Genomic DNA, 17,254 nt, shown 5'->3' with positions numbered 1-17,254 from the left:
ACCATTGATCTATATCGTCCTACTTACTATGCTACAAAATATCAAGCTGGTATCAGACAACTATCGGTCTATATCGTCCTACTGAATATGCTACAAAATAGCAGGCCGGCATCGGACAGCTGTCAGAACTTTATCCCTAATCTTAAAATAATTTAACTCTCAGAACCCCATCATACCACCATTATCAACTATCAGGCCAAATAAAAACCAGAAAGCCCAAAAAATACAAATTTTTTCCAAACTCAAATTTCCAGCAAAGAAATACTAACAAACCACATATCCAACATCCAAAAAACATTTTCAATCATCAACAGCAACAGTAGAGACAAAAATCACGTACCAATTTATTTTCAAACAAAATGAGACAATGCTCCTCGAGTCACAAGCCACCAATTTGGAGTTCTTCAAATCAAAGTTTTTATTACAAGATTTTAGTGAAAAAATCTTGTACAATTATTGATTTGTTTAGAGAGAAAAGGAAGAAAAAAAATAGAACTCATTTGGACGTGGGAATGAGGAGGAAAGAGAGAAGGAAGAGTAATGCTTTTTTTTTTTTTTTATATGCGAGGGGCATTTTTGAAACCAAGAGAAAAATAATTCTACATTTCATAGAGTATCTAACTTTTGGTTTATTTTTTTTTAGTTTTGGCCTAATGTCCGCATGATTAATCAAATTTTCCAAATAAAATAGATAACAGCTAGCAAAGCTTTTTTTTTTTTTTGCCAATACTATTGACTTTGACGCACTTTACTTCACTTTCTCTTCCTTTGAAAAAATTACAGCATAACACATCCTCTAGTTAACAGAAGCATCAAGTGAAATGCAGGAAAAAGAAAAAAAGTGTCAACAAAGAGTGGTAATGGTGGGCTGGGGATTGTGATCAAATCAATGCTTAGTTCTTCTTCTTACCCTAGGATACCCCAATCCAGCGCTCCCAATATTTCCTTCTGCTTGTATAGGTTCAACTAAGCCTTTCATGGTTTTCCCTAGTGTCTCCCCCTGCAAAATGAGAGATTACAAGATGGGAATCGCCAAAATAATAACTACAAAAAATGGTGCAAAATATACAAGATGCTTCATACTATCCCATCATCAAGTAACAATATTCTTCCAAGGGACATTAACGAGGCTTTTATTATAGTCATGTCACTAAATTGCAAAGTAGGATTTATTTACCTCTTTCCAACCCATGTTTTCTAGAATTTTTCTGGCGTAACTTCCGGCTCCAAATGTCATGTTCAATGCCTCGGCTGCAGCTTCCTCTGTAGAGTCCGAAACAGGTGAGGATGGCATATCACCAACCATTGTATTCTTTTGTCCTGGACCCACACCGAATCCTCCATGCAAGGCTCTTCTCTCAGCAGCTCTGTCTCTATATGCACAGCTTCTATTCTGGTAGTTCAACAAGTGTTACCAAAGAATTAAATAGGCAAAAATATAACTGACAGAAATTATTAATTCGGACATACATAAGCAGCAGTTAGACATGACATGTAACTACATAAGTACTTGGGATACAATTTGAACCTCCAAGCACAATGTAGGAACTTGGTCAAAGTTCAAAAGTGCAGACATCTAACTCGTAATAATTGGACGAGACAGGGGTGCACTGAATGTTAAACTCAAAAGTTGTAATAGTAATAAAGAAGAAGTTTAGATCTCAGACTCCAATTATTATGTTGAATATCACATTTACCTTGTCCAAAGATGGAACCTGATCTTGGCATGGAGGGAAATCATTGCCAACTAAACCATCAGCAGTTTTTGATTCAATCTTCTCCGTGGATTTAGAATAAGGACGGGGTTGCTCTTGAAAGGACAGTTCAGGAAATCCCCAGTCTTTGGTTGGGTTAGAAGAATCAAACGTCAACAGGGAACCTAAGAATTTTGCACTCGGATTCCGTAACTTATATATTTGTCCTGGCACAGGAGAAAAAAAAATATAAGCATCCAAATGTATTAACGTTACAATGAATAAACATGAACAAGCAGATGATGTTGAAGAATCAATAAATTTTAACTTATGTTACATTAAACCAAAACCGTAATAGAAGCTTTACAAACGAAAGAAGAAAGGCAAACCTGTTTTTACTCGTACCAGATCAAGATGCACTTCACATATTGGTGCAGTCTTCAGAAGACCGCCACCAGTAGGCATAGAGGGATGGAGCTTCGCAGATCTCTTCATCAGTCTCCCAACAAGCCTTGAAATCTCACCTTTACCATCTTTTCTAGACCCCCTAACCATAGACCAGTCCCATAAATCAACGGCAGGGACCTCTGGAATAGTCTCTTCGGAAGGTTGAATGACTTGACCATACTGAGCTCTCCAATTCTCTTCATCCCAAGAAGCACCTGTGCCACAGGTTTGTTTGCATAAAGCCAGAGCAGTAGATGGACCAATATTTTCACAATCACTGGAGAGTGACAAAAAATTATACATATTACTACTTAAAAGAGTGTTCTCTAGCAAGCGATCTATAGCCAGTAGCAATACCTTCATTTGATATGTTTTCACATGATTGAGTTACATCAAAATCGTCTTCAGGAATCCACTCACCCTCTTCTAACTCGTAATCATCAACATTCACTGGTATCCAACCAAACACCCCATTTTAGGTAAACTAGGGCCATAGAATAGCAATACATATGCAAGAATGAACAAGAAAACAGAACAGACCATCAGCTTGAAATTCAATGTTATCAGTCTCCTTGGTTGCCAATTTCAGATCATCATCATCACCAGCATTCACTGCTTGGTTTGAATAGCCCGATAAGTAAAGATCAATGAGTGTCTCTTCTAACCTGAAAAACCAACAACTACGGTTTGGAAAAACAATTCCAACAAAGATAAAAGAAAAAAAAATGTGGAAAGACCATATTAATAACATACCATTCTGATGGAGGAGGTGGGTTTTCAGGAGAATAACTGCTTCTACAATCTGCGTTCACTGCAAGTGAAATGGTTTGCTGATTCTAGATTAAAGAAAAATCCAGATCAAATAGAATAAAACTGGAATTTCCATATTTTAAATCACCTAGGAAGGACATTTATCTAGCAAATTTTACAAAAAACAATTGAAAATTAATCCATTTGTCACTCTATCCTTTGCCTTCTTAATTTTATGATTCTTTAAACATTTAAAATCAGATTAAAATGCAATGTGAAACTATACCAAACACCTTTACAAGTATAGAAATTTCATTTCATTTGAACAATATTCAAAGATTAGAGAGTAAATATAGATCAAATATTCAATTCAAGTCCTTGGTGGGGTCCTAATCCATCAAAAATTCCCAAATACATATAACATCAAAAATAAATCTTACCAGGATTTGATAAATCAGCTTCATAATCATCACCATGAAAGAATGAGCCATTCTCGTTTTGAGCACCACAACATTCATCTTTTGTACATGGTTCATGTTCATCTTGAACTGAATTTTCATGAACAGTTACTTCATTTTGAGGCATATCAATGTTATCAGCCTGCTAAGAAACAGCCGTTATAGCTAATTATTCCGAAAAAAAATGGTATAAAATAAAAAACAAAGAGAAAAAGCTCAAATTTAAGTACCGTCTCCGCATCAGAATGAAGGAGCACATAATTTCCATTCTCGAATTTGTAGTAAAGACCATCATTAGTACTATAGTACCAGCCAGCGTTTGGGTCGTGGTAAAATCCACTACTGCCATTCCATTAAAATCCATAAATTAATACATAAACTTGAAAGATAAAAACATATCAAAATCTAGGAGGGAGGAGAGAGAGAAAACCTGGCATGGAAGTAAAGCTTAGAGCTTTCATCCCAAACAAATACTGAATCGGTGTTGTGAGAATCGGATTCTGCAGAATCCGCCATTTTTGCTTCTCTCGCCGATCATATGCGCGCCAGGGGCCAAGAATTGGCCGTCGGCCTCTTATTACATGAACTGGGCCGCTGACAATTATGGGCTCTTATTGGGCTGGGCTACTATATTTAAATATATATATATCGACGGCTGCTTTAGACACGTGTCATTTGATTCGACTGCATCCGTTGTCGAGCTCTTTTTTTCAACTGAACCATTTTCCGTTTTGGTTTCTTTCTCGGAAAGAGGTGGAAAATCTGATGAAATTCGCGGGTGAAAATATGAAGTCGTCCGATTTTATGGACAAGCGGATTATGGAACTTCCTCGATCCGATTCTGATGAATTCTCATACGACATAGGCAAGGACGATTTCGATTCCAGCTTCGAATTCCACTCTATACGACGTGTCGTTCCACCATGCTCACGCGATTCCAGTTTCCAGGTTTGGTTTGAATTTCATCGATATACTTTCGCTTGAGTTTTGATCGATAGAATCGCTTTCATGTTTTGGAATTCGGAATTGGAAATTTGCGAGTTTAAGTAAAATTGTTGAATTGGGAGTCAATCCTAGGTATTGGAGACAGTGAAGAGTCATCTGAGCTTGACTTAGTCTATGAAAATATGATATTACGATTTATACTTTGAGCTTGACTAATACAGAAATGGAGGAACTTGTTCACTTAATTTGATTTCCTTCTTAAACTCACATTCAAGTTGTTACAACTTACATCTATGTTTCCTTCATTTGCAAGTAATTGCTATACTTATTTCTTAATGAATCACTGTTTTATGGGTTTATCTTGATTTTTTGTGAAATCTGGATTTATAAAGGTTGAGACTTCTACTGATGGAGTGCTACTATCTGTGATCGATCTCAAAATGGAGGCGCATTTTAAGAATTTAATACATGTTGTGGAAGGTATTAGTGTTCGAATGTGTCAACTAGAGAATAGAACAAGAAAAATAGAGTATTCTGTTGAGGAATTGAAAGGATCATCTGAGTTTAACCAGGGAAAATCTGGAGCAAAGTTGAGGGAGCTAGAGAATATTCTCAATGAGGCATTGTTTCTTTGTACTGTTTCTTTACATCCTTTTGTTTTCATTAATTTGACCAAAATTAAGGCTACCTTGCTCCATTCTCAACACAATTCTTCTGAATCGTGGGGTATACTTGCACAGGTTCAAGGTGGTATTCAAGACTTAAGAGATAAACAAGAGATATCACTAGTGCAACTGCAATTGGGAAAGCTTCAAATGTTAAAAGATCAACAACAATCACAAAACCAGAAGACCAAAATTCACACTAGTTCATGTCAAGGTCTGGTATCATCTATTCAGCAGCATAGTAACCAACCAAATATCACTTCTGTAACTCCTCCACAACAATTTCCTGTGCTGTCATCTATTCAACAACATAGTAACCAATCTAACCAAATTATTGTTACTTTTCCGCAACATTTTCCTCCTGATCATCTCAATGTTCCTCCTCCTCAAATTCAATCCCATCAAAATTTGCCTCCTATGCCAACAGCAGAGCATTTTCTAGCCCAAGCATATCATAACCAAAACATTTCTGTTTCACAGGCAGAATCTAATTACTCGTTGCCACCGCCTATGTTTAATCCAGAATCTACACAACAGCATCACTGTATGCCCCCAATTCAGCAACCACAATCAACATCTACAGCACCATATCAACCTTACCAGCAAGCCCCACAATTTCCGTTGGCCTCACAATTGCAGCCATCTCCTCTACTAAGCCCTTCTCATGATGTTGAACCACAAACCTATCATCCTTCATTGGCTCACAATTTTAAAGAGATCTCTTACATGCCACCTCAAAGCTACAACACAAACACTCATGAGACCTATAATGCACCTGCCTATGCTCCTCCCACGAAACAAATGTATTTTAGTTCAAAACAGAACATAGGTTATAATCAACCTTCAAAAACTACAGGGTACTACTATCCTGAGCATGCTCAACCAAGCAGAGATTCTAGTTTCAATGACGTTTTTTCACGTTCTGGTTTTCCTTCCCAGTACAGCAAATCAATAATGAATTCCTCAGAACCTGCACCATTTCTTTTGGCCCGTGGTAGTGAAGACAGATTCTCACAGCCACCAGCTTCCAATTCATTACCTCATGCATTGCCAATGGCCTCTGAGGTTGATAGTGAATCAGGTTCTAGTGAGGCTGGAGACAGCATTCCCATTGAAGATGTTATTAATAATATTGTAGGAATGGGATTTCGGAGAGATATGGTGAGAGCGACAGTGAAGAAAATGACTGAGAATGGGCAGTCAGTAGACCTTAATGTCGTTCTGGATAAGCTCATGAATAATAGAGAAGTCCCGAATGAGATTCATAAATTTGGTCTGTAGTAATATTGATACCGATACTTGGATTGGATATACTTGTACAGAGTATATATATTTACATATACTTGTTTTACCAATTACTTTAGGCTTTTTGGAAGATGTTTTGATGTAATATGGAACCAGTGTATTACATATTTAACAGCTAGTAACAATGAGTGTAAAGGTCGAGCTTGTTGGTTTAACTTTTACGAACAATGGCAAAGCACTATACATCATAAGTTAACTACAATGACTATGGCTCAAAAACTTGTCAAACAATAAAAACCATTAAGCCATTTTAGTGTCAGTTTACTCAGTATGGACCATTAAAACCTTGTCCTGCGACTTGAGAAAGACCCATCATTACACTTGGCCCAATAAATCATTCCTCATAGTTAATAGCATTTTCAGGACATGAAATGAAATGCCCCCTTTTCGTTTTTCAATTCCACGCTCACAGATACAGGACCACTGGCTTTCGTCGATGGCAGATGGTGACCTTGCTGCTGTGTTGAAACGCAGAAAAAGTGAGACGTAGAACCATGTGAGCTACAAAGGGTTAGGATTGAGAGGGTATAAATTCACTGGAGGAGATTATTATGACTGACCTCTCAATATCATTTAATACATAATATAGGTCCCAGTTGTTTCAAAGGCCCAAATTTGTTTTTGTTCAGCACTGCTGGATTTTGTGGACCCTCAATGATCAGTAAGAGGTCCAGGCCTTTTTGAACTATGGGAATGTAGTTGTTTCATCCCTTTCACATATTTATTTCATGCAATTTGTTTACACAGATTAGACTTATTGTGTTTGCCAATTTTTGAGGCCATCAAATTTTAAGTCGATCCGAAAAAAAGAAAGAAAGAAAAAATATCACATCTTTTTTTCTTTTCATTTACCTATATGCATACTCAGTTTGCTAGCTGACCCCTTGAAGCACAATAAAATGTAAAATACTTATGATTGATGTACAAAATAATTCAAATTAAACATATGTAAAATTGATCTTTAGAACCAAAGATATTTACAACTCATTACAATAAAAATAGAAAATGTTATATATTTATATGAAATCATAATCAGAAATATGTTAGGTAAGTGGTGCCTAAATGGTTCGCTGAATTCAGACCATTTTCTTTATAGGCCTTTATCAATATGGCTGAATATTGACTAATAATGACCAACACGATCATGGATAATAATCTCTATTAAAGTTTTATGTTGCTTATAGTAATATTTTTAACAAGTGGAAAAATTAGGTCAAATGCTTACTTGGCTTAATTTCTCCAAAAATCATTCAACTTTCTCATCTCAATTATCATTTTCTTTTGTGTCTAATTAGGTTTCCATGTTGATTTTGCAATATCCAATACGTGGCTCAATTTGTAAGAACCTATGGTGCCTTTGTTTTCACTTTTACATTTTAAAGTTTCTTCTTAATCAAACTCGAAATGATGTTTAAGTTATGTTAATACTATAATTAACCATATAATCACAACACGTATGCTCTAGTTTAATTAAATACTAGTAATGCCTTTTTTTTTAAAATAATAAAAAAAAATTAAAAGACAAATCTATCCTAGAAAACACTATTTCGATCTAGTAAAAAATAATTGAAATTGAGAAGACAAATCTATCATAGAAAGCACTATTTCATCTAATAAACAAAAAAATAATTACAATTTTTAGGAGCTGCAATTCAGTTAATTTAAAATATTTTGATTACTTTTCTTAATTACATAAATATTTAATGATTCTAATTTCTATTTTTCTCAGCTTAATGTACAATATAAATTGAATAATGATTTTGATCATTTTATATTTTATTCTCATTTCTATTTTTTTATTAATTTATATAAATTTGGATTATAATTTAATAAAAGTATTATTATCTTATCCATGGCACCCACCGACCAATATTTTTTCTTCCGAGAAACCAATGATAATATCATGGGAAATGATAGTAAATGGTCTTAAATCATATGATTATGTTAGTAAATGTTCTTATTTTAAAATTTGTAAGAAAATGATCATTTTAGACTATTTATTATTTATATTGTCTTTTATCACATAAAAAATCAATAATTTTTTTTTCATATGTTTTTTAGAATTAGAAGCAAATTACTTAAAGATTATGGTATATCTATATTAGTTTTGTTAAAATATTTTTTATTTGAAAGTTATGTCGCTTTTTTTTTTTTTTCATTTTTCGTGAGTTGTTGTGGGTTGTTGGTACATAAATTTAGTTGTACAATATATTTCTGTTTTATTGTATGATATATTATTATTCTAGATGATATTTATTTTTTATTTTACTATGTATAATAGTGGTATATAATTTTGTTAGCATAATATAAATATTTTAATGTATGTATATAATTTTATTGGCATGTTACATATATTTAATTATTATTTTTATATATTTTAATTGTATGATACATTATTTATTTTAAATAATATTTAATTAGTTTCTATATTATTATATACAATGGTGGTATATAATTTTATTGTCATGGTATATTATTTTGTCTATGTATTTTTTGTTATACGATATATTATTTTTTTTAAAATAATATTTAAGTTATATTTTCTATTGTACTTTTGTTAACATGATATATAATTTTATTAGCATCCTATATATTTTATTTTTATTTGTTATTATATATTTTTATTGTAAGGTATATATTTTTTGCTATATGGTATATAAGTTTTATTGTATAGTATATCATTTTATTTTAGATCATGCATATTTAGTTTTTATTTTATTATATATAGAAGTGGTATATAATTTTGTTAATATAGTATATATAATTTTTTTAATAATATTATATTATATTATTTTATTTTATTTTTTATTGTAGGTATGTATGTTTTGTTTTATAGTATATAATTTTTGTTGTCTATAATATATTATTTATTTAAAATGATATTTAGTTTCTATTTTATTATACATAAATTTTTTTATATATATACATATTTTAATAGTAGTATATATAGTTTTGTTAACATTGTATATATTTTGAGTATTAATCTAGTATAGTTATAGTTTCTTTATAATATGTAATTTTATTATTACGGTATATTAATTTTTAGTAATATGATATATTAAATACTGTTGTATATATTTAATGATCTAATATATTTATTCGTTTTTGTTACAATATAATAATATGCAATACTAAAATTATTAAATAACTTAATTTAATTATTATATATTTTTTAAAAAATAATATATAGTAAATGTATTTTTATAATTTTTATTAGCTAATTTATTATATTTGATCATTTTTTAATTTTTTTTAAAAAATAGACATTTACTAACTTAGTTTCCAAATTTAGAATTATTTTGCATTTCATCCCTAATATCATCCAGGTCTTCATGCCACACCCTGAAAAATTCTCCAACTCTTTAATTATAATAATCCCATAAACATGAAAAATTAGTAATTAATTAATATTGTAGCAACTTATAGAATAATAAGTGAATTTAGAAATGAAGACCTGTTATTAGAATATAGACAAATACGATATTAACACTCAATTATAGAGATTTTACAAAATTATGCCTGCGACATATGTATTTAATATGTTTAGGAGCTGTAACAGTGGAAACTCAACGAACTAGCAAAACTGTCACAGTGGTATACTTTAGTATTTTAGAGGTACTGTAAATTTTTATGGAAAATTAAAAACTATGTGTTATGCGGGTTATTAGGGAAATAAATCTTATCACTTGGAGTTCCTCTTCTCCTTTTCAGCTTTCTCCCTCTCACCATCTCTTGCGCGAACTTCTCCCTCTCCTCCTTCTGTTGAAGGGCTAATTGTAGGGATGTCAACTTCTGAACGACCTCAACTTTTGCCTTCTTAGCGGGTCTGTCAACATTTTCTACTGACCTCTTCAACAGAAAGACTAGCCCATTCACACCCTCATCATCATCACCACCCCTCGGGATCACAAGTTGATCCCAGATGGGTGCCGCTGAGGCTAGCAAAATCTAGTTCAGCGGAGCTACCAGGATAGTCAAAGTAGTGAAACTGGCCAGTGCATTAGCCGCAACAGTGGCATCCACCACGTTGGCAGGGGATGTAATTGATTTGATTCGTGGTCTAGAACTGAAAGCTCTGCCTTTCCCCTTTGATGGCCTAGCTGCCTCCTGCATCTCGTCAGCTTGAGTGTCCACATGGTTGATGAAAGTCTTGAGAATGCTCATTCGTAATGTCTGTGGGCCCTATGCAAAAGAAAGTGAAGTAATGTCAGATGTACAGAAAAATTAGGGCTTTGGATGAAATTTTCTCTCTCAGAAAAATTGGAGCTAAAAATTCAAAATGGCAAAAAGTGGTAAACTTTCAACCTTGAATATATTTATATATAAATTGGGGATTTGTGTGCTTAACATCCAACAACCAATATCGCACTCCAAAAAAACACAATATGATCCAACAGTCAGGGCATCTGAAGGGATTTCATTTAATGCCTTAATGTAGGATCAAGGCAAAACAATGATTATATTCACCTCGAGAAACTTGCTAGTGTGGTCATTCGTCATCTCATAAACTCAGAAGTCTCACACACTTTCCAAGATGTGTATATTTCAAAGACCAAGAAGTCAATACCATGTGTATTCCATTCATGGAAAACACAAAGTTTATCAGTATCCATGACCTGATGCTCTTCCTAAAGAATAAAATTATACGTGGTTTCATCTACCACACAAAATTCAGAAGTAAAGTTGCAAGCCTCAACGACTCATGAGCCCCAAAGGCTTTTGGGATAAATATTATTCGTGTTTTTGGTAGGGTGATACGTGTACCTCCAAGATTCATCTCACTTTAGGAAGGCCCATTCTCGGGCCCAAATGGGTGTGTCAGCCCACTAAGGAAGTTAGTTTGTGGCTCGGTGTTCGATAACATATTGAACTCATCCAATACAAGGTCAAACCGTCCAAGTTTGGGAATGGTTCTTGGTCAGAAGAAAAAAGGTTCAATATGGCATATTCTAATATCCTCATGGGGTATTCTCGGAAGGACTGTCTAAAAGACATCTAGAAACAAAGGCTTATGTGGAGATACCTCAGATACAGGATCCCACTAAATTAGGGATTGATTCACCTATCCTCTAGCATTTATTGTATAGATTTAGCAATGTATAATAATTGTCATCATTAAATGGACCCCGTAAATGTGGATGATAGTTATCTTTTAAATCAGGTCTTTCCTAATTGGCCCAAAGTCAATATTAAATATATTTGCTATTGGTTTTGTAGTATTAAATCAAGTTTGTAGCAGAATAATAGTTTCTAATTATCTTCGTACCACATCTTCAAGATTACCATATGTGTATATATATTAAATCTAAAATAAATAGATGAAAGAAAATTTATCTCTTGAAGCTTATCAGGGCATCTTTATTTCTTTTCGTAAGTTGTATCCTTAGATGATGATGAAGAACTCACACAGTAGTCTTTCGAATCTTCCATCACACACAAGGAATAATGTGGGCTATCAGGATATGTATTGTATATTGTGTTCTTGTTTGTTCTCAACACATGAATAAGAACTCTTAGAAGTGATGATGGAAAAAAGTGTAATTAGATTAATTACTTTTAGGCTTCCTAAAAATAATGCGTATATGTTTTTAAGTCTATACGGTATATATATATATTAAAACCAATAAAAAATTTATTTAAATATATATATATTTTTTAATTTAAAATAATAAATTGAATCACATTTAATTATTTGAATAAATATTTATAACCGAATCTGTTATAGATATTTAAGATCGAATTAAATATTCAATGACCAATTGAGGGAATCTCTCAACCACTTGGAGAGAATCTCTTAACTACTTTAAGAGAATATCATACGGTCTTGATGCACTTTTCCTCCACACCATTAACTTATGTAATATAAGTCTTATCAAAAGAGAAAATGTAGAATTCAATTGCTAACTTCCATATTAACATTGTGGACCTAACTATGTCATCCACATGTTGTATGATATTAGCCGAAATGATATCGTACAACAATAATGGTGTAAAGCATAGCTCAAGGAGAAGAGGTTAGGATAGCCTCAAATAGAGAAAAGAGACAAGTAAGGCACAACTAGGACCAAAGTGGCATATCTAGAATAATTTCATGGCACGACAAGAACCATACGAGTTTTTGAGAAGTGTTGGGATTATGAAATATTCAAGCAACATAAAAGGCATAAAGTACGTAAATGATACTACAATCCACTCCTAATTTGCTTTATGGATAATAGTATAAGTATGTTCAAGTGATCAATTAACAGGGAAAAAACTTACAAGTGTTAATTTTGGTCAAGAGAGGTGGTATTTCTAGGTTATATATTATTGGAGGATAGAATGACATCAGATCTGTCAAAAGTTAATGTAACGCCCTATTTCAAGGAATGCCACATGTCGTGATTACATTATGCTAATTCTTTTAATCGGGATCTATTAACCAAGTAAATTAATAATGAAATAACTTATATATCAAAATAGCTTGTAATAATCTTAATTCAAAATAAAATAATATTATTACAAATCTAGGATCTTGTAAAATTCTTTTCAAAATATTACAAGTTGTTACATGTAAGTCGACCTAAGCAGTAAAATGAGATTTCTATACAATCTTCTTGTAGGGCCTAACCCTTGCGGTCTATCTTGGCTGAAACATGTACAATTCATCATTAAGCCCTCGAGATGGAAAAGTCAAGTGGAAAAACAATTTAACTTGCCAATTATATATGTTCAAGATGATTGGGGGGAGTATATGCCATTTAAAAGATTCTTAGAAGATCAAGGTATCTATTTACAACACCCTTGTCCTTATACTCATGAACAAAATAGGAGGGCAGAGAGAAAACACATGCATATTAATGAGACTGGTCTCACCATTTTAGCTCAATCTGGTCTGGACCTTACTTACTGGTGGTATGCATTCAGTTTTGTTGTGTTCAATTAACAGGTTACCTACTAAAGTGTTAAAGTTTCTGTCTCCATATGCAGTGTTGTTTGATAGCAAACCAAAATATGCCATCTTTAAACTTTTTGGATGTGCATCCTATCCACATTTAAGGCCATACAACAAGCATAAGCTTGATTACAGATCCAAGAAATGCCTATTTTGGGGTATTCATCTCATCACAAAGGCTACATTTGTGAGAACTCAGAAGGAAGAATCTATATGGCTAGGAATGTGGTGTTCAATGAGAAGCTATTCCCAGCGAAAGCTACTGGTCACACGGTAACCTCAACACTAACATAGGTACATTCTTCCTCACCTGTTCCAAATGCAACTTTTGGCACTAAACCTGTTACAACACATGCTAATGATTTTTTCTTTGCTGATAATACTGAGCTTCACATCTCAGTACCAACAACTCAGGTTGCCAATACTACCCCACAACTACACACTTCTCCCATCCCAACTGCTCCTACATAAGAAATAATTGAACCACCACAACAGGCCAATGAACCACAACCTAACCTTACTCCCATCTCCATACAGTAACACACTAAACCTCCACTTCCATCTGCACCATCACCTTACACCATGCCACCAGCCACCAATCCAGCCTCAATTAAACCACAACATATACCTACAAAAAACTCTCCTGCTGCCCCAGCCCTATTTTTACAACAACAATTACCATCTCAACCAAATCCACATGTCCTAACAAAACAAACATCACCATCTGTATTTGAACCATCCCTACCTGTTTTTAATGATCCCTCACTATAACCTGCATTTGGAACACAATAGCCCCAAGAGTTCATTCTATGAGAACAAGGTCTCAAAGTGGTATTAGTAAACCAAAGGCTTACTTGGCAACAAAACATCCTCTACAAGAATCTCTTCTGCCCAATAAACCTAGAAATTTAAAGGAAGCTCTCAACAATCCTCACTAGTTTACAACAATGTCAGTAGAGTTTCATGCTCTTACTAAACAAGGTACTTGGACTCTTGTTCCATATGCTCCACACATGAATGTGATTGACAATAAGTGGGTACATAAAGTGAAGCTAAATGTTGACGGTTCATTAGGCGAATTCAAATCAAGATTAGTTGCAAAAGGCTATCTCTAAACACCAGGAATAGATTATGAAGATACATTCAGTCATCTTGTTAAACCAACCATAGTGAGAATTGTCTTAAGTTTTGTCGTTAGTGCTCATTGGCCTGTGAAGAAACTCGATGTTAGCAATGCCTTTCTCCATGGCACTCTACAAGAGATTGTCTATATGAAATAACCTAAAGGCTTCATTGATCCAACAAAGCCTACTCATGTGTGTCTATTGCACAAAGCAATGTATGGATTAAAACAAGCTCCAAGGGCCTGGAATGAGAAGTTTAAACACACACTGTTTTAGTGGAGATTTCAACTGTCTAAGTCAGATAATTCTCTGTTTGTTCATGGAACAGGTGCATCCCTAGTTTACTTGTTAGTATATGTTGATGATATACTTATCAATGTATCAAATACAAGACTCATCTCTAATTTGAACAAAGTTTTTTCTCTTAAAGACTTGGGGCCAATTCATTATTTTCTTGGTGTGGAAATCTATTGTGATACAACAGGAATGTACTTAACTCAAACAAAGAACATCACTGACCTCCTACCAAGGTTACATATGGAGGGGGCAAAGAGTTGTCCTAATCCTACAAGCTCAACAACTAAACTAAGTCTTACCAATGGTGAGCCATTTCCAGATATAACACTGTATAGAAGCACTTTAGGTGCACTTTAAATTCTGAGTTGGACAAGACCTGATGTGGCTTTCATCATAAATAATTTCAGTTAGTTCATTCATGCACCTACTAATACACGCTAGGAGGCTTGTAAGAGGTTACTAAGGTATCCAAAGGGAACTATCCATGATGGCTTGTGGCTATGTCCAATAGATTCTCTATGTTTACATGGATATAGTGATGCTGATTGGGCCAATTATGTTGTTAATAGGAGATCAACATGTGGTTATGTCATGTTCTTAGGCTGTAATCTCATCTCCTAGTCTATAAAAAAAGTAACAGGGTGTTGTAAGATCAAACACTAAAAGTGAATTTCAAGCACTAACAAATGCTACTGCTGAAATTCGATGGCTTACATCTATGCTAGGAGAACTACAAGTCCTTGTTGTTCAAACTCCTATGCTTTAGGTTGACAACCAATCTGCAACATCTCTAGCAACTAATCCAGCGTTTCATGCTCGTTGCAAACACATAGATTTTGATCTTCATTTTATTCGAGATCAAATATTAGCTCACCAACTTGCAGGTTGATATGTTCCCTTTTTAAATCAAGTTGCAGATGCTTTAACTAAGTCATTAACTACTGACAGATTTAACTATCTCAAGAGCAAACTTCAAATGGCTTCTTCACCATTTCGTTTGAGGGAGGATGTAAAATACAATACTAAATCAGTTAGTTAGTTATATCGGTTTTAGCTCTAGTGTTCAATTATTTTTTACAACTTGTATTTAGCTTCTTTAGTGAATATAAATAACAGATCAAGCTAACCATTTCTGGTTAAGCTTTCTTGGCGTTCTCTGTTTCTCTTTCTTTTTTTCTCCCTGGTTTCTACCTCTGGCTTAGTACCTTGCTTTGTTTTGCCATAACTAAGCTTCTACATAGTGATATAGCAAATATTTGACTTTGAGTTTAAAGTAAATTGTATTTGAGTTTTTTAAATATTTTTATTTAAATAAATATAGAAAATGGAGAAAAAAAATTAAAGTAGAATGAAATTAATTTAAATTGTTATGTCACCGCCTTACATCTTAGCTTTATATATATATATAGATTTGCTTCATATTCTTTTTTCCTACAAGTAAAAATAATATTATCATTAATCCTATAAATATAAATAATCATATTAATAATAATAAATAAATTCTTTAAAAACGTGGAGGAAAAGAAATGAAATAGAATGAAAAAAAAAATAATAGTTAAATTAATGGTGCGTTTAGTTACCCTTAACTGGAATAGTTAAGAATCATCAAACTGATTATGAATCAAATTTATGCTCAATCGGATTAGAATAAGTTGTTTACTTAGTTTGTAGGAATCCAAATCAGTATGTGTTTACATAATTACTTTGTAATCGGAGTAAATTATTTTAAGTTACAAAAATACCCTTTATAAAAAAATTATTTGGATTTTTTTTTTTTTAATTTTCTTCAATTGAAACAGAATAAAAATGATAATTTATAATTTTAAAAGAAATTGGACTAAAAATTTCACCAACCTCGTGAGATTGTCAATCCCATTCCTAAATCATAAATTAATTTAAAATTCTCATTCTTTAATAAAATTAAAAAAGTATTCATTCTTCATCAAGAACAAATTACTAAGATGACGTTTGATTGGTGTTAGAGAATCCCACATTGCCAATGTGTGGAAAGATAATAGAATATATAAGAGGAATGTGCTACTCCTCCCATGGCCAATTGGTCTTGAGATGGAACCCCATTCACTTTATCCCAAATTCTAACATGGTATCAGAGCAAAACAAAAAAAAAAATCTCTAGCGACTATCCAAGCCCAAAAAATAAACCGATCGAAGTAGAGCCGGAAAAAAAAGAGCCACCAAAAATCCAAAAAAAATTGATCCAAGAGCCAAAGTCAAAAAAAGCCACTTGTGATTCGGGGATATAGTGAGCCAAAAATAAAAAAGAGCCACCAAAAATCCAAAAATACCAATCTGAAAAGTAGAGCAAAAAGAGCCACTTGTGATCAGGGATAATGAGCTAGGAAAGAGCCGATTATGATCGAGTTGTTCAAGATGGTGAGCAAGTAAAATAGCTACCATCTTGAGGGGGGTGTTAGAGAATCGCACATTGCCAATGTGTGGAAAGATAATAGAATATATAAGAGGAATGAGCTACTCTTCCCATTGTTAATTGGTTTTGAGATGGAACCCCATTCACCTTATCCCAAATTCTAACAATTGGGAGGAATGAAAATATAAGAATAAGAATGGAAATGAGAATGAGAATAAAATTTAAAATGTATAAAAAATTATTAAA

General features: G+C 33.3%; 3 protein-coding genes across 6 annotated transcripts; 2 read left to right on the top strand and 1 right to left on the bottom strand.

The window, feature by feature from the left end:
* Positions 1-604: 604 nt before the first annotated feature.
* Positions 605-3,919, bottom strand: LOC115709426 (uncharacterized). 4 transcript variants are annotated; one of them, XM_030637527.2, is made up of 10 exons: positions 3,780-3,919; positions 3,580-3,691; positions 3,332-3,491; positions 2,895-2,952; positions 2,682-2,806; positions 2,499-2,591; positions 2,084-2,356; positions 1,698-1,921; positions 1,178-1,393; positions 605-1,000 (listed from the first exon to the last, which is right to left on the bottom strand). In XM_030637527.2, the coding sequence occupies exons 1-10, from the start codon at positions 3,863-3,865 to the stop codon at positions 887-889; spliced, it is 1,461 nt and encodes a 486-aa protein (XP_030493387.2). In that variant the 5' UTR covers positions 3,866-3,919; the 3' UTR covers positions 605-886. The 4 variants fall into 4 exon arrangements, with proteins under 4 accessions (XP_030493387.2, XP_030493388.2, XP_030493390.2 ...); XM_030637528.2 differs by having other exon boundaries at positions 3,580-3,688; XM_030637530.2 differs by lacking the exons at positions 3,580-3,691; positions 3,780-3,919 and having other exon boundaries at positions 2,895-2,977; positions 3,332-3,472.
* Positions 3,920-3,952: 33 nt separating this feature from the next.
* LOC115709425 (uncharacterized) lies at positions 3,953-6,419 on the top strand. The gene is made up of 3 exons (XM_030637526.2): positions 3,953-4,297; positions 4,687-4,914; positions 5,035-6,419. The coding sequence occupies exons 1-3, from the start codon at positions 3,953-3,955 to the stop codon at positions 6,238-6,240; spliced, it is 1,779 nt and encodes a 592-aa protein (XP_030493386.2). The 3' UTR covers positions 6,241-6,419.
* Positions 6,420-14,145: 7,726 nt separating this feature from the next.
* Positions 14,146-14,976, top strand: LOC115710462 (uncharacterized mitochondrial protein AtMg00810-like). The gene is made up of 2 exons (XM_030638823.2): positions 14,146-14,263; positions 14,651-14,976. The coding sequence occupies exons 1-2, from the start codon at positions 14,146-14,148 to the stop codon at positions 14,974-14,976; spliced, it is 444 nt and encodes a 147-aa protein (XP_030494683.2).
* The last annotated feature ends 2,278 nt before the right edge of the window (positions 14,977-17,254 follow it).

This window comes from Cannabis sativa, chromosome 3, assembly GCF_029168945.1.
Source record: "Cannabis sativa cultivar Pink pepper isolate KNU-18-1 chromosome 3, ASM2916894v1, whole genome shotgun sequence".
Taxonomy (NCBI): Eukaryota; Viridiplantae; Streptophyta; class Magnoliopsida; order Rosales; family Cannabaceae; genus Cannabis; species Cannabis sativa.
The sequence above is the reverse complement of the archived record's forward strand: the minus strand, read 5'-3'. Positions and strand labels throughout refer to the sequence as shown.

Coding starts and splice junctions, on each gene's coding strand:
- LOC115709426 (XM_030637527.2), bottom strand. CDS start 3,865: ATGGCGGATTCTGCAGAATCCGATTCTCACAACACCGATTCAGTATTT. Junction 2,357..2,498: donor TGAAAACATATCAAATGAAG/GTATTGCTACTG, acceptor CCTGTGGCACAG/GTGCTTCTTGGGATGAAGAG. Junction 1,394..1,697: donor AGGTTCCATCTTTGGACAAG/GTAAATGTGATA, acceptor TTGAACTACCAG/AATAGAAGCTGTGCATATAG.
- LOC115709425 (XM_030637526.2), top strand. CDS start 3,953: ATGGGCTCTTATTGGGCTGGGCTACTATATTTAAATATATATATATCG. Junction 4,298..4,686: donor CACGCGATTCCAGTTTCCAG/GTTTGGTTTGAA, acceptor GGATTTATAAAG/GTTGAGACTTCTACTGATGG. Junction 4,915..5,034: donor TAGAGAATATTCTCAATGAG/GCATTGTTTCTT, acceptor ATACTTGCACAG/GTTCAAGGTGGTATTCAAGA.
- LOC115710462 (XM_030638823.2), top strand. CDS start 14,146: ATGTCAGTAGAGTTTCATGCTCTTACTAAACAAGGTACTTGGACTCTT. Junction 14,264..14,650: donor AGTGAAGCTAAATGTTGACG/GTTCATTAGGCG, acceptor TTCATGGAACAG/GTGCATCCCTAGTTTACTTG.